The sequence below is a fragment of the Thalassophryne amazonica genome, chromosome 3 (assembly GCF_902500255.1).
Source record: "Thalassophryne amazonica chromosome 3, fThaAma1.1, whole genome shotgun sequence".
Taxonomy (NCBI): domain Eukaryota; kingdom Metazoa; phylum Chordata; class Actinopteri; order Batrachoidiformes; family Batrachoididae; genus Thalassophryne; species Thalassophryne amazonica.
In genome coordinates, this window is record NC_047105.1 from 115853666 (window position 1) to 115875867 (window position 22202).

General features: G+C 39.9%; 2 protein-coding genes across 2 annotated transcripts in view; both read right to left on the reverse strand.

Annotated features, from left to right (window-relative positions):
• On the reverse strand, nt 1-22171 carry LOC117507481. Its single transcript, XM_034167355.1, has 4 exons — nt 22026-22171; nt 21853-21962; nt 5886-6160; nt 1-1090 (listed from the first exon to the last, which is right to left on the reverse strand). The coding sequence occupies exons 1-4, from the start codon at nt 22088-22090 to the stop codon at nt 233-235; spliced, it is 1308 nt and encodes a 435-aa protein (XP_034023246.1). The 5' UTR covers nt 22091-22171; the 3' UTR covers nt 1-232.
• znf831 (zinc finger protein 831) overlaps nt 22098-22202 on the reverse strand; it is a 12311-nt gene continuing 12206 nt past the window's right edge. Inside the window, exon 3 of the mRNA XM_034167613.1 lies at nt 22098-22175. Within this exon, the coding sequence (XP_034023504.1) occupies nt 22098-22175 (78 nt within the window). The remainder of the gene's footprint in view (nt 22176-22202) is intronic.

Below are 22202 nucleotides of genomic sequence, written 5' to 3' on the forward strand. Positions count from 1 at the left end.
ACTGTACATGCTCACCGGAGTGCACCTTTTGGTTTCTTCTGTATTTATAGAGATGTGATCTTTTTGTCCAAAAATACAGGATTATGGCTTGGAAATTTCAAATGCTAAATTTTAGGCCATTTAAAAAAATGATGCTTTCTTTGTATTTACAACTCTGATGAGGCGTCGGCAGCATGTCAGCGGCTATGACTCATTGGTTGAGTGGTCCTTAGCAGGTAAAACCTTCAAAGTTCTAAAGCTCAATGATCAGCTTTCCTTCATCGTCACTGCTGCTGGTGCCGTCGGCGTAATCTTGGCAGTTCGGCACAGGTCTCACCGCCGTGGCCATGCACTCTGGCTGATAGCTGTGCAGCTGACCCACCAAGAAGTAAGACTGGTATTTGCTGATAATGTCATCTCCTGCAGCATTACCACTCTGAGCTGTGTAGTCATATGTTGTATAGTCTTTGGGTTCCTGGTTAATGGACGCCGGTGGCTTCGGTGGCTGCCCAGCAGCGATATCCGACGCCCTGTTTGTCACCCAGATGTCTTGTGTCATTGCACTCTTACTGACGCTGGTGTGAACTGAAGGGGAACCTGCATTGGAGAGCGATGTTGTGATGTCAGATGACAAACTTGCGTGTTTGCTTCTGTGAATTCCTGCTGTGGACTTACTACAACAGCTCGTCACCGTGCTGCCGCCTGCGTCGCACGTGACTTGCTGAATGGTTGTGCTCACACTGGTCTGTCTGCTGTGGTCTGGCTGTGAATCTGTTTGCCTGAGTGGAGTTTGGGAAAACAGATTTTGGAGTTGTGCTGATTGCACCTGCTGGGGGGGAGGTGGAGCTGAGTTTGTTTGGCACAGATGTTGGTGATTGACAGCGCTGCTTTCCCAGTGCTGACGTGGGACATACAAAGTGTTGATTTGTAGTTGGGGCTGTGGAGGATTGAAAACACTTGTCTGAGTGCCTGGAGATGAACTGAGGTTACGTGAAGTGTGTGGATCGTGCTGAGGGGTCTGTGGAAGGTATTCAGACAGCACTGGGTGTGTCTGGGAAAGATGATACCAGGAGTTTTTAATGGAATCCACCGGACCCTTCCTTTCTTCTCCCTGTTATTAAAAGAACAATATGAAGAGGAATATTGCCATCATCCCACTGCAGTAATACAGCTGCTGTATTCCCTCCATCGGATCTCATTAGCTTCTTGCATTGTTGAAATACCACAAAGCTCACCTTGTTTATTCCATTTAAATTATCGTAAAATCAACACAGATGGTCCACTGGAAATGAAATGTGTGTATACTGTTTGTTTTCTCCTGTTTTGCAGCTGTATGTGTCTAACCTGGCATAGAAAGATTTTTTTGCAGATGCACCCACTGCACATTTAGTGCAGCAGATAACTGAAAAAAAATCCTTCACATAGTGATACAAGCACCAAATTCAGCACAAATACTCCTTCGAGTACTGAGTACCACTTGAATTTTCAATTGGCGGCCAGGTAGGGGTCAATTGAAGAAAGGGGGTCAAAATTTAAAATGTTCCAATCATATTGAAAGCTATACCACATTGTGTGTCTGAACATAAATATTCCAAAAAGGTATAGTTTGTACTATCTATGACTTAATGTTCTGGATTTATGGGGTAAAAACAGCAAGAATGGTGATAAAGGTCAATTTCAGTTTGTACAGGGGTCAAAAGTTAAAGTTGCTCCAATTTTGGTTAAAAAAAAAAAAAAAAGTGGTGCAAAAAATTGGTTGAGCCAATAGGATTAATTAATGGAATAGTTTTGACTGTGCTGAATGCTTGGTCTGCAAGGTGACGGTCAAACAATCTCGACGTTCATTGGATTCTAAGACACGTGACATACAGTGGGGAAAATAAGTATTTGTCTCCCTGTCAGTTTTGCAGGTTTTCCCACCTACAAACAATGGAGAGGTCTGTAATTTTTATCATAGGTACACTTCAACTGTGAGAGACAGAATCTTTAAAAAAAAATCCATTAAATCACATTGTATGATTTTTAAATAATTAATTTGCATTTTATTGCATAAAATAAGTATTTGACCTCCTAGAAAAAAAGAGCTTAACAATTGGTACAGAAACATTTGTCTGCCATTACAGAGGTCAGACATTTCCTGTAGTTCTTGACCAAGTTTTCACACACTGCGACAGGGATTTTGGTCCACTCCTCCATACAGATCTTCTCCAAATCTTTCAGGTTTGGAGTTTCAGCTCCCTCTAAAGATTTTCTATTGAGTTCAGGTCTGGAGACTGGCCAGGCCACTCCAGGACCTTGAAATGCTTCTTACGGAGCCCCTCCTTAGTTGCCCTGGCTGTGTGTTTGGGGTCATTGTCATGCTGGAAGACCCAGCAATGACCCATCTTCAATGCTCTTACTGAGGGAAGGAGGTTGTTTGGCAAAATCTCACAATACATGACCCCATCCATCCTCCCTTCAATACGGTGCAGTCATTCTGTCCCCTTTGCAGAAGAGTACCCCCAGAGTATGATGTTTCCACCCCCATGCTTCACGGTTGGGATGATTTTCTTGGGGTTGTTCTCATCCTCTAAACATGATAAGTGGAGTTGATTCCAAAAAGCTCTATTCTGGTCTCATCTGACCACATGACCTTCTCCCATGCCTCCTCTGGATCATCCAGATGGTCACTGGTGAACTTCAAACGGGCCTGGACATCTGCTGGCTTGAGCAGGGGGACCTTGCTGCCCTGCAGGATTTTAAACCATGACAGCATCATGTGTTACTAATGTAATCTTTGTGACTGTGGTCCCAGCTCTCTTCAGGTCATTGACCAGGTCCTCCTGTGTAGTTCTGAGCTTTCTCAGAATCATCCTTACTCCACAAAGTGAGATCTTGCATGGAATCCCAGACCGAGGAGATTGACAGTCATCTTGTGTTTCTTCCACTTTCTAATAAATAATCATAACAGTTGTTGTCTTCTACCAAGCTGCTTGCCTGTTGTCCTGTAGTCCATCCCAGCCTTGTGCAGGTCTACAGTCTTGTCCCTGGTGTCCTTAGAGAGCTCGTTGGTCTTGGCTATGGTGGACAGGTTGGAGTGTGATTGATTGAGTGTGTGAACAGGTGTCTTTTATACAGGTAACAAGTTCAAACAGGTGCAATTAATACAGGTAAAGAGTGCAGAATAAGAGGGCTTCTTAAAAAAATTAACAGGTCTGTGTGAGCCAGAATTCTTGCTGGTTGGTAGGTGTTCAAATACTTATTTCATGCAATAAAATGCAAATTAATTATTTAAAAATGGATTTTTTTTCTAGATTCTGTCTCTCATAGTTGAAGTGTACCTACGATAAAACTTACAGACCTCTCCATTCTTTGTAGGTGGGAAAACCTGCAAAACTGACAGGGGGTCAAATATTTATTTTCCCCACTGTATATGTTACCCTGTAACATGACAACTAAGTATGACACATGGTGCAAACTATTCCTTTTTAAAACCTTATTAACTCAACCAATAATTCGCATCACGTTTTACAATATTTGGAGCAACTTTAACTTTTGACCCCTGTACCAACTGAAATTGACCTTTGTCACCATTCTTGCTGTTTTACCCCATAACTCCGTAACATTCAGTCATAGATAGTCCAAACTATACCTTTTTGGAATATTTATGTTCAGACAAAGAACATGGTATAGCTTTCAATTTGATTGGAACATTTTCAAATTTTGACCCCTGTGTAATTCTTCAGTTGACCCCTACCTGGCCGCCAAATGAAAATTCAAGTGACTACTTGGTTTATTCAACAGAGTAATGTCTAAGCAGTATTTGTGCTGACTTGTATCACCATTTGAAGGATTCCTCTGTAAATACTCTGTCATCTGCTGCACTATTTCTATGACTGAAAACTGTCACATCTCTGTGCAGTTTGTGGCTCTGCAGAAATGTACCTAAACCTGTTACAGTTCCTATCATGTATTTTCCTGCATACATTTGCACATATTTCATTAAAAAAAAAACTGCTTTGCTTTGCATGTTTTAATGATTCAAAAATGTGAGTAATTCTGCGATGCTGTGAGACAATGCCTGAAAACGGTTTCCATGTGTTCTTCCATTTTACCAGTGATCCTGTTTGAGTCTAAGGGGTTTGTGAAAAGCTTTTGCAGATTTAGAGAATGACTAAATCAACAAAAGATACTCAGAAGGAATGGTGGGTTGTGATTAACTCTCACGTCTGCTGGGGTGAAAGTGCTTGTGGACAGGCTTACTGTGGACAGAATAATCTGCAAACTCACAGTTGTTTTGTTTTTTTTTTTTGTTTGTTTGTTTTGTTTTTTTTAAATGGATGTAAGGTTTTTTTCACTGGGAAGAAGTTTATATCTTTTGGAGGAGTGGCATAAATCTGGGTACAAATTGAACAGTTTGTTATAAAGATTCAACATTTTTTGGTACCACTTTGGGGACTAAACAACACTGACAATCCAGGCAAGGTACAAAAAAATAAAATAAACAATTTGGTGGCCGTCCCAGGGTGGCAGCTATAGCCAGGTAGGGCTCAATGAAGGATACGTACACAGGGCTCAACATATAAAAATGCTTCAGTCACATTGAAAACTATACCACGTTATTTGTCTGATCATTCTAAAAAAGGTATAGTTTGTGCTATCTATGACTAAATGTTAGGGAGTTTTGGGTGCAAAAACAGCAAAAATGGTGACAAAAGGTCAATTTCAGTTTGACAGAAGTCAAACGTTAACGTTGCTCCAATTTGGGTAAAAAGCGATCCAGATTATCGGTTGAGCTAATAAGGTTAAAGGGACTGCATTTATATAGCGCTTTTCCATCTGCATCAGAAGCTCAATGTGCTTTACAATGATGCCTCACATTCACCCCCACACACACACCAATGTCAGGGTGCTGCCGTGCAAGCTGCTCACTACACACCAGGAGCAACTAGAGGATTCAGGACCTTTCCCAAGGGCCTTTGGTGATTTTCTGGTCAGGCTGAGTTTTGAACCGAAGATCCTCTGGTCTGAAGCCCAACACTTACCCACTAGACCATCACCTCCCCATAAAGGAACGGGAAGTTTCTAAAAAGGAGTAGTATGCACCATCTGTGATGGTTAGTTTCACGTTAAGTAAAATGTCACAGAATCCAATGGATGTTGACCATGTTTGACCATCATTTTGGAGACCAAACATTCAAAACAGCCAAAATTATTAAATGTATCCTTTGTGTCAGATGAGCAGTTACTGAGGAGTATCACTTCAAATGTGAGGGAGCCTCAGCTTTGACATTTTCGCCACGTGCCGCATTTCTCGGTGCATGATCCAGTGCATAGGTGTCTGAGTTTTGAGGACCCCAGTGGCTGGAGAGGGGATGGACTATTTGTCTGCTTGGGTGGTTGTCATCCAGGATCCAAGGCAGTTCCAGGGTGTTATGGATGGATGTTATGGAAATGCAGTACCAGTTCATGCTTCCAGACTTGACTTCATATCGAAATATGTCACTGAATAAACCAAAATAACTAAAGAATCAAGAAGTTTTTCTTCCGTCTGTTTGTTTCAGACATTCTGAAGATGAAGCTTTGAGGCATGGTTAAAAAAACAAACAAACTATTATTCGTCATTATTTTCATGAGTGCCTCGAGCTGGATGCTTTGGAGAACAAGCAGTTTTGTTTGATAATATTATGATAATCTTAGTGTTAAGGTGGTTGTGGGAGAAGAGGCCTCTTTGGCCTGGGAGGTTCATCCTGTGTGGACAGACATGGGTGTGGTGCCTCTGTGTGTGTGTCAGTATCATCTGTGTCTCATTTAAGGTGAGTAAGCTGACTTATCAGTCCAAACATCTTATTTCTGTATTGCAAAAAATTTGTCAAGGTTTCTTTTCCGCCTTTATTTATGTATATGCTTTAATTTATACAACTCACCCCTGGATTTGTCCAGTCTGTGGAAACGCTGTGTCTGCAAGCACACTTCCTGCACTGCCCTGGTCCCTTGTCCACCCCCACGGTCCTCGTTCCTCTGTCCCCTCCCACCGTCCCTGACCCGTCCCGTGGCCCTGAGCACTGGCGGTTTGTCTCTCTGGCTTCTTGGCTCTCTTGTGGCTTACAATCTGAGCTCCGTGTCTGCCCAGGAGTCCCTCCACGTCTGTCTTTCTCCGTTTGAGCTCCACAATCTGTGATGGAGACTCCTGCTGTGAGCCCTAAAGGTGTTCAAATATAAAATCAAAACAATGTTAATACTTATCACTACAACCACTGTGATGATTACTGAATTCATACACAAAAACAACCACCAGGATATGGGAATTGGTGGTGTTAGTTCTATTTATTTTTGAGTATATGCATAACAAACTTGAGTCCAAACTTCAGCTGATGCCCAAAAAGTCTCATTTTAGCATGTTTACAAAAATACTACAATATCCTGGATCTGTCCCCGTATGTATATCCTTGTATTTACTTATAGTTTGGCACAATTTTTTCAAAAGCTTTTATGAAAGTATTTTTCTTGTGAAGTGTGTTTACTTGCCATGTTTATTTCGAAAATTTTCCATTCAGGGAGAGGTTCTAAAATGTGTTAATAGACACACTATCTCTCAGTTGTAAATATATACTTGAATTTCCTGGCTCTCCCACATTTTGGCAGACACATTTAAAAATTTTATGGTTTTGATTCCATGCCAAGACAACTGCCAGAAAAACATCAGCCTATAAGTCACTGGATATCTGTGCACAGCCACAATGGAGTCGAAACGAAACAATCAAGACGCGCTTGTATTGTCGACTGTCAGCTTTAATTCAAGGGGTTCAACAAAATTATTGCATGAACCCTTTAGGAATTACAGCCATTTTCATATACAGTCCTTCCATTTTCAGAGGCCATAAGTAACTGGACAAACTGAATATCCATCCATTTTCTATATGCGCTTAGTCTAATTAAGGGTCACGGAGGAGCTGCAGCCTATCCCAGCAGTCACAGATGGTGAGGCAGGGTACACCCTGGACAGGATGTTAGTCTGTCGCAGGGCCATAGACATATAGACAGACAAACACATTCACACCATGGTCCAATCCACCTGACTTGCATGTGTTTGGATGTAGAAGCAGGCTGGAGCACCCGGAAGGAACCCACGGGGAGAACATGCAAACTCCACACAGAATGGCCCTATGTGGGAAGTGATTCCATGATCTTCACGCTGTGAGGCAACAGTGCTAACCACTAAGCCATCGTGCTGCCCAAACTGAATATAATGGTTATACTTAACGCAAATTTTCTGTAGCTAAGTCAGGGGATGGATACGTGAATATTTCCAAGGCACTAAATATGTCATGTCTTGGACTTCATTTACATCAAACATTAAGAAATACAAAATGTATTTCTGTACAGAAAAATGGATGGAATCTAGGCTTGACCTTTCTGGTAACTTCACGTCTTCATTAAAAAATAATAAATCCTTCTATGTGCCATATGGAGGAGGTGTGGGAGATGGAGGAAAAAAGTGTCATTGCAAGACAAGGCACTCAACTGTTTCATCTCATTGAGCAGCTCCCTAAAATGATCTGCTCTCATGCCTTTTGACTTCTGTCATAAACTGTCCACCATCTGCAACAATAGCAATGCACCAGGTTCAAGTGCACCCCACTCTTAAAGGCAATCACAGATGACAATTTGATTGATTTATTTCATGCTTCACATACACCATTAATTATCAGACCACACAGCCTCTTTGCACTGTGCACCTCACATTGAGCTCAGATTACTGCGTAAGTAGCAATGTAAATGCACCTTTAGACCATGCACTGTAGTTCATCAAAAAAAAAAAAAAAATGGGGTCAATAAACCAACAAAGTCTGGTGAAGACATAACCTCCTTGATGGAGGTAATAATATACTGTAAGTAGACAAAAATTAATACCAAATTCTACTTTTCAGTCCCACAACATTGATGTTGATGTTAATGTGAAGCAGTGGACATAGGTATGTATGCAAAAAACCTTTTATGCTTTAATGTTCAGTTGGCCTGTGAGATACACATGATAAGTCCTGAATGAATGGAAGGTCCTCAAGAGTGTCCACACTGAGATATAGCACCACCCGTACTTTTAAAGGTAAGATAAAAACTGCTCACTCTGACTCAAACTGAACCAGCTGTGTGCTCTGAGACATAAGTTTGTAATACGAGGTCCATTCAAAGTGCCCGACCTTATTTTATCTCACAGAAAGAACTGAAGTGCGCAATTTTTAATGGAGAGGTGTAGGGAACCTTCTTGCACATACCTGAATTTTTTTTTCCCGCCCACAGAGTGCACCAGTCGCTAGCATTGAGCCGTAGAGTCAACACATGTACTGAGAACCTGTGGGATTCTCTTTTGCTATGACATAATGGAAGAACTTGTGCAAAGGTATTGCATCAAATTTTGCCAAAAGCTTGGTGATACCCAAGCAGAATCCACTGACATGATTCAGCAGGCCTTTGGTGATGAAGTCATGAGTATAATGCAAATAAAAGAGAGGTATAGCCACTTCAAAAATGGGCACACATTTACAAGCTGAAATGACCAAGTGACTGAAAAAATATTGGCTTTGGTCGTGGATGAATCTTGTATCACCATCCAAGAATTTGTGGCTGAGATGGGGACAAGCAGAGGATTGGTACATTCCATTTTGATGGAGGATTTGGCCATGTGCAGAGTGTCAGCGAAATTCATGCCAAAGCTGCTAATGCGGAGCAGAAGCAACTGCATCTGGAAGTCTTGTAGGACATGCTGGAATACACAAACAGCGACCCGACTTCTTGAACACCGTCATCAACAGTGATGAGACATGGGTTTATAGGTACGACCCAGAAACCAAATTTCAGTCATTGCAATGGAAACATCCAACATCACAGAAGCCCAAAAAAGCAGGGTAGGTACGCAGCAATGTCAAAGTCATGCTGACTGCTTTCTTTGACTCCCATGGGGTGATGCATCATGAGTATGCACGAGAAGGTCAAAATATTAATAAAGAGTATTACTGGTGGGTCCTACATCACTTTCATGATGCTCTGCACCGCAAATGACTGGATCGATGGGTGGCAAAAATTTGGCAGCTCCATCAAGACAATGCACCTGCTCAGCTGATTCAGGGTTTTCTGGCCAAAAACAACACTCCTGGGATTCATCAGGCTCCCTACTCTCTTGACATGGTGCCTTCTGATTTTTGGCTGTTCCAAGATCAAAACGATACTAAAAGGGACTTGATTTGAGTTGCAAGAAGACATCACATGGAATGCAAAGTTCTATCTAATCTAATTCTAGGCATCATTTTGTTGTTGAAGGAACCAAACTACAGACGCCAATGGAGCCAATTCTCAAAAATCCAAAAGCCAGACAAATGATCTAAGATCATGTTGTCTATAAAGGTAACTGTGTTGGTGAAAAAAAAAAAGACTTCAGAAATAATATTTATTTAATTTTCTAAACTCCAGGTTTTAAAACTTCTCACAAACTTGTCATCACTTTCCAACATCACTGCAGATTATCATCCAGTTGTCTTATTCTGTGTACCAAAGATAATAATATTTACACTAATGGTCAGGTTGCAGAGTTCCAGTGTCAGTGACACATCTTTCCAGGACAACCAGACATTTCATTTGTTATTTCAGTTTTCCCAGGAGGCAGACAGGGGTCAGTGTCAGCTCTTTTGTTAACCTCATGCCCGAAGAATGACCTTTGAACTTTTAACGTTTGAACATTGTTATGGTCAGTAGATCCCAAAACTGATCTACGGGGGGTGGACTAGTGTCTTGTGTCAAATGACTCGTAAAATACCACAGTTTTCCGACAACACCGGGGCCAGCTCACATACGGTAGTGGTATCATGGTTGTCCAGGTGGACACATCACAGAGCCATTTTATGTAAAGCTTCTTTTTTTTTTTTTGTAAACAGAGATTTATATTGCAAAAGCATCCTATCCATTGTGGAGGTTTGGTGATTCTGCAACATACTCAAGCAATAGGCACGAGACTTCACTTTTTGTGATTATTGACTGCCACCTAGTGGAAAAAGGAGTTACAGTTATGAGATGTCATTTCTACAGTCTGGTGCCCGTCTGACAGTGTTGACTTCACTCTGTACTTCAGCACAGTGAGTTTGTAATGGAACCGTGAATGTAAGGATAAAGTCCTGATTCTTAACATCTAATACGTCAGAAAAACTATATATACAACCCCTGGCAAAAATTATGGAATCACCGGCCTCGGAGGATGTTCATTCAGTTGTTTAATTTTGTAGAAAAAAAGCAGATCACAGACATGACACAAAACTAAAGTCATTTCAAATGGCAACTTTCTGGCTTTAAGAAACACTATAAGAAATCAAGAAAAAAACATTGTGGCAGTCAGTAACGGTTACTTTTTTAGACCAAGCAGAGGAAAAAAATATGGAATCACTCAATTCTGAGGAATAAATTATGGAATCACCCTGTAAATTTCCATCCCCAAAACTAACACCTGCATCAAATCACATCTGCTCGTTGACATTAACCCTATGTCATGAAATTGACCCTATGTGTCTTTTTGCAAGGAATGTTTTCACAGTTTTTGCTCTATGGCAAGATGCATTATCTTCTTGAAAAATGATTTCATCATCCTTAAACATCAGAAAAGTGTCCAAAATATCAACGTAAACTTGTGCATTTATTGATGATGTAATGACAGCCATCTCCCCAGTGCCTTTACATGATATGCAGCCCCATATCATCAATGACTGTGGAAATTTACATATTGTCTTCAGGCAGTCATCTTTATAAATCTCATTGGAAAGGCACCAAACAAAAGTTCCAGCATCATCACCTTGCCCAATGCAGATTCGAGATTCATCACTGAATATGACTTTCATCCAGTCATCCACAGTCCACGATTGCTTTTCTTTAGCCCATTGTAACCTTGTTTTTTTCTGTTTAGGTGTTAATGATGGCTTTCGTTTAGCTTTTCTGTATGTAAATCCCATTTCCTTTAGGCGGTTTCTTACAGTTCGGTCACAGACGTTGACTCCAGTTTCCTCCCATTCGTTCCTCATTTGTTTGTTGTGCATTTTCGATTTTTGAGACATATTGCTTTAAGTTTTCTGTCTTGACGCTTTGATGTCTTCCTTGGTCTACCAGTATGTTTGCCTTTAACAACCTTCCCATGTTGTTTGTATTTGGTCCAGAGTTTAGACACAGCTGACTGTGAACAACCAACATCTTTTGCAACATTGCGTGATGATTTACCCTCTTTTAAGAGTTTGATAATCCTCTCCTTTGTTTCAACTGACATCTCTCGTGTTGGAGCCATGATTCATGTCAGTCCACTTGGTGCAACAGCTCTCCCAGGTGTGATCACTCCTTTTTAGATGCAGACTAACAAGCAGATGTGATTTGATGCAGGTGTTAGTTTTGGGGATGAAAATTTACAGGGTGATTCCATAATTTATTCCTCAGAATTGAGTGAGTCCATATTTTTTTCCTCTGCTTGGTCTAAAAAAGTAACTGTTACTGACTACCACAATCTTTTTTTCCTTGATTTCTTATAGTGTTTCTTAAAGCCAGAAAGTTGCCATCTGAAATGACTTTAGTTTTGTGTCATGTCTGTGATCTGCTTTTTTTTCTACAAAATTAAACAACTGAATGAACATCCTCCGAGGCCGGTGATTCCATAATTTTTGCCAGGGGTTGTATAAGCCTGACCCAGAAAAAGTACGGTATGGTTCTCCATCTTTTGCATTCTGAGAAACCAACATTTCTTGAGAATGTCTGAAGTTTTGACTCACTGGGTGCAGAGTTGAGAACCGTTGGTTACCCAGAATGCAAAAGGATTTTTTTTTTTTTTTTTTTAAAGAAAACATGAATTTTCAGCAGCAGTTTGCAGAAGACTCAAACCTAGATTTAATCTGTCTTCTTGTATGAAAATCCTTCTCTGTGCCGCTTCACCATGAAACTGTGAGTGGTCAAGCATCAGATAAAAAAACTGCACAATCCCCAGTTCCTACACTCACACCCACAGAAAACCTATAATTCCTTCAGAGTTGTCATGGGTGCATTGGAGGCTTCCCTCAGTCTCCTTCTTGCCCATTCACTCAGTTTTTGAGATTTACCTTCATGTAAATGAAGTTTAAGACATACTCAGTGACTTGGAAATGTTCATATATCTCGATGTATCCACCCACTGACTGTCTTATGAAAGAGTGAGTGGAAGAGGGGAGTGACTTTTATGAACAATAATCCTCATATCCAGTGTGTCCAATTACGTACAAGCTGTGGAAATGGATGGACTGTGCACACAAAATGTAATTCCTAAATGGTTAGTGATATTTTTCTCAAACACCTTGAATTAAAGTTGAAAATCGATACAACAAGCACATATTTTATTTCAGTTCTGTTGAGGTGTTGCTGTGCAGTGTCCATAGCAATCATGAGATACTGTTTGCACATTGCAATAAAAATGAGAAAGTTCCTGCAATTCTAACATTTTTTTTTTTTTCCACCTTATCAAACAACTCCATCCAGGAAGCAGCACCTGGTGAAACTGAGACATCCCAATGTTCAAAAAGACCGATGGTGGCCTGAATGTATCTCTTGATAGTTTATTGTTCTGTCTGCAGTATTTTCCAGTTTGCATCACATTTTTAAACAACTGGTATTATAATAGCTCTGTTGCATCACAGTAAGAAGGTCATGGGATCGATTCCAATCTGTGGCCTTTCTGTGTGGCGTTTGTATGTTCTCCCTGTGTTTATGTGGGTTCTCTCCGGGTGCTCCGGCTTCCTCCCACATCCAGAGACATGCAGGTTAGGTGGACTGGAAGCTTTAAGTTGTCCGTAAGTGTGCGTGCGGGTGTGAATGTGTTTGTTTGTCTATATGTGACCCTACGACAGACTGGTGTCCTGTCCAGGGTGTACCCCGCTTCACACCCTATGACCGCTGGGAAAGGCTCCAGCCCCCCGCGGCCCGATCTTTGGTAAGCGGTTCAAGGTTAGTGTGTGTGGTATTATAATCTAGTTGTCCGGCAGGGTGGTTGCCACCCAGGACCAGGACCCAAGATATTTCCGTGGTGTGGTAGTTGCGGCATTACACAGCACCAGCATGTTCCCAGATCCGACCTGGCCTATTGATGCTATTATTAATTAAATCCGATATGAACGTATGAATTCATAACCTGAATGTAGGAAACACTTGAAATTTACATCATAATACATTAGGGATGTCCCAATCAGGTCTTTTTTTTTTTGCCCCCGATATCAGTTGGAGTCATTTCATATTGAGTATGTGCTGATACAGAGTCCTGATCTGATATACTGCACATACACACAGTAGAATGGCAGCACATTAAAGTCAATCTATTGTATATGCTTGTCACTTTAACAGCTCTGCCAGGAATTAAGAAAAAAAAAAAAAAACACTTTCAATGCAACCTGCTTTCTAATGTTTTTATTCATTTATTTTATTGTACATTGACTCCATTTAGTGTAGTATTATAGTAGTAAAACTAGCACACAGTGTAATAATGACTGAAGATGTTTTTGTGACACTGTTGATGATCTGTGTGAATAAAATAGGCTTGTTGTATATTTATAGCAGAGTGTTAAGGTGCTTTTAAAGGAGAACTTTGCAACTTTGGTCAGTTTTTGGCTGCTTTGTCAGTGTTTTGTTTTTTGGACACTCCCCTGTGTCACAAAACTGTCATAAAAACTCACTGCCTGTCCTCCCTCGCTCTCAACCTCCATGTGCATTTGTCCCTGGAACTGACAGCAACTCAGGCATATGGCTTTTCTCTCTGCCCTTTTCTTCTCTTGCGCAATCAGTGAGGAAATATAACGTCATGCTTTCATGGAGAACTCCACTCCAAAGCTTCCTCCAGCAGCAGGAACACAGGTCTGTCACTCTGTTTTTCAAACTTCTTTATCTTTCAGCTCTACTATTCGAAAGTCCGACCGGGGTTGACCTGTTTGTGACCCAGCGCACTGCCACTTGGTTTTTTCTGTTCCTCGCCCCTTCCGACGGCAGTGTTTTGTTGTTGTTGTTGTTGCTTTTGCTGGCTCTGTCATGATTATGAATATGTCAGCAATAAAGTCTTGGTTGTCTTGTTCTTATAGTCACTAGCTCGCCGATGCTTCAGCAGAGGAGCATGTATGTATGTGTTTTTGTTGTAGTGTTGTAAAGCAATACCAGGGGTCTAGGGGGACAGACATAAATAAAGCCCTTATAAATTAGTGTTTTGTTTTTGGATACATTAAGGGTAAAACTAAGTAGCAAGTGAAGTCAGTTTTTTCCTATCAAAGGTAAATTTTGTGAATGTGAGTGTCTTTGTATTTATTTCTCACAACAGAGGAAAGGTGGCCAAAAAATTGTTATTAGTTAGAAGACTACCCCGTCCAAGTGATGAGCATGTGTTATGTCTTCTCCAGACTATCAGCTATTTGATAACATGACTCGTGTGTCACATGCACCTGGGGCACAGTGAATCGGGGCACAGTGAATCAGTCTAGAAAGTGATTTACTAAGCCCCAGTATCAAGTGGATGACAAATATTACTTGTTGAAGCTTATACACTTATTTGTCCATGAATTATTTCTATAATTTGTGTATATAAACAGCTGTTTTCACGTTTGAACAGAAATTATGACAGTTGTATTTATAATAGTTTCTAAAGGACTTATATCACTATATAAGACACTCACACATTACAACTCCAATTCCAGTGAAGTTGGGACGTTGTGTAAAATGTAAATAAAAACAGAATACAATGATTTGCAAATCCTCTTCAACCTATATTCAACTGAATACACCACTACAAGATATTTAATGTTCTAACTGATCAACTTTATTGTTTTTGTGCAAATATTTGCTCATTTTGAAATGGATGCCTGCCACTCGTTTCAAAAAAGCTGGGACAGTGGTATGTTTAGAGGATACTAATTGTTGTAGCTTTGTAGTCAGTCAGAGCTGCGTGTCGTCAGAGTGAGCTGCAAAAAGTTTGTACCTGAGTTTTCAGAGGTGGTGTTTGTAGTTGCCATCTGCCACGCCGGTGTTTGCCAACCCGGACAGTGGGAATACCACCTCAACCGGCAACTTAGCCCCGCGACTGGACAGCAACAACGTCCGAGGCCCAACGTGGTGAATTCACTGAGGCCGCGCGCTGCGTCATTAGAGCCGCGCGTCACGAGTGCCGCTTCCCCGAGGCCTCGTGCAGCCACCGCGGATCCATCAGCGCGGAAACACCGAGGCCGCGCAGCACCAGCGAAGTGCAGATCCATCCCGGTGATAAACAACACAGGCTGTTAACATCGGCGATCGACAAGCTGCTCATAAGCCGACCATGGGGCCTAAGAAGGTTCTGACAGCGGAGGAAGGTGACGATATTAAAAAATCTCTGGACTTTTTATCAGAGGAGATTTCTGTTGTGAAGCAGCAACAGAAATCAATCATGGATCTGGTGGAGGAGGTGAAGGCATTACGGCTCCAGAATGCCGAGAAAGACCGGCATCTGGTGCAGCTGGAAAATAGAGTGGCTGAATTGGAGCAGTACACCAGAATCAACGACGTCATCATCACAGGTCTTCACATCAAACCACGGTCCTACGCACGGGCGGTAACAGATGAGAGCGGAGGGGAGCCCAGTGAACAGGAGGTCAGCTCTGTGGAAAAACAGGTTGCTGATTTCCTCCTATCTAAAGGTATAGAAATGGATTTAAATAACATTGAAGCGTGCCACCCTCTGCCCCGGAGAAATGACGGTGATAAACGAACCGTCATCATGAGATTCATCAACAGAAAACACAAAACAGCACTGTTAAAACAAGGAAGAAAACTGAAAGGGACAAACGTATTCATCAATGAACATCTCACCAAACGGAATGCCGACATCGCCAGGAAAGCACGCTTCTTGAAGAAACAGGGAAAAATCCAGCACACATGGACTTCAAACTGTAAAATATTCATCAAACTGAACGGATCACCAGAACAAGCAAAAGTCATGGCAATAAGGAACATCGAGGAGCTGGACAAATATGAACAATAGTGTTTCTTAAAGCGAGGATCTGGACAGATATGACCAATAAGGTATGAGGACACAAACACATCACAACACCATGACACAGACCAGAGGAACCTATTCATCTACTACCTATTCATCTACATCTGGAGACAAGAAGGATATAACTCAAAGGATTGCTGATCATGGAAAAGTAGAACTGAGAACATTTAAATACACAGACCACAATGTACTGGACTTGGAGCACGATATAGACCCAGACAATAATTTCTTCTCAAATATCAATGACAGTTGTTGCTATTATACAGATGAACAGTTTAATCGGATCATTAAAACGGATAACAAATTATCAATAATCCATTTCAACAGCAGAAGTCTATATGCAAACTTTAACAACATTAAAGAATATTTAAGTCAGTTTAAAAAAATATTTAACATAATTGCTATATCAGAAACATGGATCAATGAAGATAAAGGAATGGATTTTGAACTGGATGGATATGAATTTAATTGTGTAAACAGAAAAAATAAGAGTGGAGGAGGAGTGGCTGTGTATGTGGATAAGAACATGGATTATAAATAGTAGACAATATGACAACTGTGATTGATAACTTATTAGAATGTATAACTATTGAAATATGTGAAGAAAAAAGCAAAAATGTATTGGTCAGCTGTATATATAGAGCACCAGGATCTAGTATTGAAACATTCACTGACTGTATGGGAAAAATGTTCTCAAAAACTAATCAAAAAACTGTGTTCATTTGTGGTGACTTAAATATTGATCTGCTCAATCCAAATAAGCATAAAATAACAGATGAATTTATCAGTATAATGTACAGTATGAGTTTATATCCAAAAATCACCAGGCCAAGCAGAATTACATCCCATAGTGCCACCTTAATTGATAATATATTCAGCAATGATATTGAGAATAACACTGTGAGTGGATTATTAATCAATGACATTAGTGATCATCTACCAGTTTCATCGTTTATAATAGAAACCATCGGCGGAATCAGCCAGAGGAGAAAATAAAATACAGGCGAGTGCGGACAGAGGAAAACATGAACACACTAAAGAAGGATTTACAGGAGCAAAACTGGGAAAAGGTATACAGTGAAAGTGATGTTGATAGTGCATATGAAACTTTTTTACAAATATTTACATCATTATATGATAAAAATTGTCCAATTAAACAAGACTACAGAAAACAAAAAATCCAAGCTCGACCATGGATGACGAAAGGGTTACGAAATGCATGTAATAAGAAAAATACACTGTATAGAGAATTCATAAAACTAAAGACTAAAGAGGCAGAAAATAGATATAAGAAATACAAAAATAGATTAACTAATATTATACGGGTATGTAGGAAGGAATATTATAGTAACATATTATATAATAACAAAAACAATATTAAAGGAATATGGGATATATTAAATAGCATTATCAAAATGGTAATAAAAAACAGAGTTACCCTCAGTATTTCATTGATAATAATGTCAAGAAGGAAAATAAGGATGAGGTAGTCAACGGTTTTAATAATTTTTTTGTAAATATTGGACCAAGCTTGGCAGAAAAAATTCCCGATTCCCAACCTGAGGATTTGGATAATAATCTCATAGAAAGAAATCCCTGTTCAATGTTCCTCACAGCAGTGGATGGAAATGAAATTATAGACATTGTGAATAATTGTAAATATAAAACATCTACCGATTTAAATGAAATTGATATGGTGGTGGTAAAACAGGTCATTGAATGGATTGTAGAACCATTAACATACATCTGTAACTTATCATTTCAAACCGGTAAATTTCCCAATCAAATGAAAATAGCTAAGGTTGTGCCGCTGTATAAGACTGGGGATAGACACCACTTCACAAATTATAGACCTGTTTCTTTGCTTCCACAATTTTCCAAATTATTAGAAAAGTTATTCAATAATAGATTAGACAAATTCATAAATAAACATAAATTACTTACTGATAGTCAATATGGATTCAGAGCACATAGTTCAACATCACTTGCATTAATAGAATCAGTTGAGGAGATTACAAACGCCATAGACCACAAATTACATTCAGTTGGAATATTTATAGATCTTAAAAAGGCTTTTGATACAATTAATCATGACATATTAATCAATAAACTTGAACAGTATGGGATTAGGGGGTTGGTGTTGCACTGGGTGAGAAGCTACTTAAGTAACAGAAAACAGTTTGTGAAGTTGGGGGAATATACATCATCATGCTTGGACAATGCTTGTGGCGTCCCACAGGGGTCAGTATTGGGTCCAAAACTGTTTCTAATTTATATAAATGATATTGTCAATGTTTCCAAAATATTAAAATTAGTATTATTTGCAGATGACACAAGCATTTTTGTTCAGGGGGGGATTTGCAGGAGTTACTGAGGAGGATCAGTATAGAAATGGGAAAATTGAAAATATGGTTTGACAGAAATAAATTATCATTAAACTTAAGTAAAACAAAATACATGTTATTTGGCTATTGTAATACAGATATACAGGTTCAGTTACAAGTCGAGGGGGTAGATATTGAAAGGGTACATGAAAATAAGTTTCTGGGGGTGATAATAGATGATAAGATAAACTGGAAGACTCATATAAAACATATACAAAGTAAACTGTCAAGAAGCATTTCAGTTCTAAACAAAGCGAAACATATTCTGGACCACAACTCACTCCGCATTCTTTACTGCTCACTGGTTTTACCATATTTACAGTACTGTGCAGAGGTATGGGGTAATACTTATAAAGGTACAACACAATCACTATCAGTAATGCAGAAAAGAGCTATAAGAATTATTCATAATACTGGCTATAGAGATCATACAAATCCACTATTTTTACAATCCAAATTCTTAAAATTCACAGACTTGGTTCATTTTCAAACAGTACAAATTGTGTATAAAGCAATAAACAATTTACTTCCAGCAAATATTAAAAATATGTTTTTTAACAGATCAGGGGATTACAGTCTGAGGGGGAAATTTAATTTAAAGCATCAGTGGGCACGAACAACATTAAAAGGTTTCTGTATTTCTGTCTGTGGGGTGAGGATGTGGAACAGATTGGGAGTGGGGCTCAAGCAATGTCCAAGCATGAACCAGTTCAAACAGCGGTACAAAAATATGGTTTTTTCTGGGTATAGGGAGGAGGAAGGGTAATGAGGGTTAGGGTGTTTTTGTTGTTTGCTTCGGCTTGTAAATATATAGTATTTTGTATGTAAGTAGGTATGTGTAGGTGTATATTTATGTTTGTGTATATATATGTGTATATATGTATATGTGTATATATGTGTATGTTGATGTGTATATGTATGTGTGTGTATATATATGTATATATATATATATTGATATCGGTTTAGGTGTGTAGGAATTTATGTGTATATGTGGCAAAGGGTATTACTGGTTGTGGGGAAGAAGGGGTAGGGATAAATAAGCTGATGCTTCACCCTACCCCTTTTCGGACATGTTGGGTACACAGTAGGAACTTTTTTGTTGTTGTCTTTACTGATCTAGCTTGTAATTGTTGTTGTATCAAATGTTCGAAATAAACAGTTTTCATTCATTCATTTTCATTCATTCATTCATTCATTCATTCATTCATTCATTCATTCATTCTTGCTTGATGTACGACTTCAGTTGTTCAACAGTCCGGGGTCTCCGTTGTCATATTTTGTGCTTCATAATGCGCCACACATTTTCAATGGGCAACAGGTCTGGACTGCAGGCAGGCCAGTCTAGTACCCGTACTCTTTTACTATGAAGCCACGCTGTTGTAACACGTGCAGATTGTGGCTTGGCATTGTCTTGCTGAAATAAGCAGGGACGTCCCTGAAAATGTCCAAGATGTTGCTTGGATGGCAGCATGTGTTGCTCCAAAACCTGGATGTACGTTTTAGCATTGTTGGTGCAATCGCAGATGTGTAAGTTGCCCATTCTATGGGCACTAACACACCCCCATACCATCACAGATGCTGGCTTTTTTTTTTTTTCCTATTTTGTCCAGAGGGCACGACATCCACGATTTCCAAAAACAATTTGAAATGTGGACTCATCAGACCACAGCACACTTTTCCACTTTGCATCAGTTCAAATGAGCTCGGGAACAGAGACGGCGGCAGCGTTTCTGGATGTTGTTGATGTATGGCTTTCACTTTGCATGGTAGAGTTTTAACTTGCACTTGTAGATGTAGCGATGAACTGTGTTAACTGACAATGGTTTTCTGAAGTGTTCCTGAGCCCATGCAGTAAGATCCTTTACACAATGATGTCGGTTTTTAATGCAGTGCCATCTGAGGGATAGAAGGTCACAGGCATTCAATGTTGGTTTTCGGCCTTGCTGCTTACATGTAGAAAGTCTCCAGATTCCTTGAATCTTATGATTTTTTTATGGGCTGTAGATGATAGAATCCCTAAGCAGGGGTGGTGACCAAGTGGTTAGTGCGCTTGGCTTCAGTGCAGAAGGTTCCCGGTTCAAATCCCACCCCTGCCACCTTTCTCCATGTAATGTGAAGTTGCGTCAGGAAGGGCATCCGGCGTAAAACCTGTGCCAATTCAACATGCAGATCCACCTTGGATTTGCTGTGGCGACCCTGAGTGCAAACAAGGGAGCAGCCGAAGGGACTTACTAGATGATAGAATCCCTAAATTCCTTGCAATTGAATGTTGAGAAACATTGTTCTTAATCTGTTGGACTATTTTTTCACACATTTGTTCACAAAGTGGTGATCCTCACCCCATCTTTGCTTGTGAACGGCTGAGCCTTTTAGGGATGCTCCTTTTATACCCAATCATGACACTCACAATTAGTGTCCTTAGTTCCCAAATGCTTACTGAGTGTTGTTAGAAGGAAAATTGATGTAACACAGTGGTAAACATACCACTGTCCCAACTGTTTTGAAATGTGTTGCAGGCATCCATTTCAAAATGAGCAAATATTTGCACAAAAACAATAAAGTTTATCAGTTTGAGCATTAAATATCTTGTCTTTGTGGTGTATTCAATTGAATATAGGTTGAAGATGATTTGCAAATTATTGTATTCTGTTTTAATTTACATTTTACACAATGTCCCAACTTCATTGCAATTGGGGTTGTACATAGCTGGTTTGCTGGATTATAGTTTGTATATGCATTAGCATATATTTATATTTATTTATCATTTTGAAGAAATCTTTATAATCATGTGTTTTTCATTATATTCTAAGTTGATTCTCTGTGCCCCGGACACTGATTCACTGTACCCTGTGAATTAGTGTCTGGGGCACAGAGAATCAAAAATTTTAAAATTGATTTTAAACACCTGTAAATTACACTTGGGGAGACATAAATAACACAGCCTTATAAACAATAACTTGCTGTATTAAATCCACAACAGAATGGCCTAAACCTATGCATAATGTGTTTATGCTGCCACAAAACAACATTTCTGATCCACTGTGCCCCGGTTTCCCCTACAGTTACTCCCAAACTGTAAGATTAAGGTCAAATAGTTACTTAGTATTCCTTTAAAACATGCTTTCCTCAGTGAAGCAGCAGCAGGATTCTGTTTGGTCGTTGGTACCGTGATCATACACTACGTACTTTGGTGACCTGGGTTTAATCAGGTTTGAATTATCCAACATGGTCAATTGAAAAAAAAATGCCTTGATTGGGCCAATTCCAGGGGGATTTAGTCAGATCAGGACATCCCCATAATACATACTTGCACATTTACTTCAAATTCTCTAGCCTTGCTGCAAAATAATCAAGCCTCCCTCCAAACCCTACTGAGTAAAAATGTCTGGGCATGCCACTGTCTATACTGCATCACAACATTTAACAAAGAATAGGATTCATAAGATTTAAATATACCTGCAGTGGGACTTTGAATAGATGTAAGCAGAGCTGTGGCTGTTTCCACGTGGCAGTTGTAGGACTCTGGAGTGAACTGGCCCAGCTGTTTTCCTGCGTGGGATGGACTGATTATCTCCTGTGATTCACACAGAGTTGTTTCTTGCACGGCGCCTGACCTCTTCAGAGGTACAACCCTGTCACGGTCCATGTTTGCGTGTGTCGTTGAAGATATGTTCTCTGATGAATTTGGTTCCATTGGGTCATCAGCACATGATGCAGGAGTGGAGGTCAGACGAAGCGCCACAGGCGCACGTGAGACGGATTGTGCTATTTCTAAGCCGCTGCTGTTATAAGCAGCTGTCTGACTC

Bases quoted from the DNA above. Each gene is read 5' to 3' on its own strand.
- LOC117507481 (XM_034167355.1), bottom strand. From the start codon at position 22,090: ATGGAACCAAATTCATCAGAGAACATATCTTCAACGACACACGCAAAC. The intron at 21,963-22,025 runs TGTACCTCTGAA...ACAGGAGATAAT, and splicing joins AACATGGACCGTGACAGGGT to CAGTCCATCCCACGCAGGAA. The intron at 6,161-21,852 runs GTATATTTAAAT...GAACACCTTTAG, and splicing joins TATTCAAAGTCCCACTGCAG to GGCTCACAGCAGGAGTCTCC.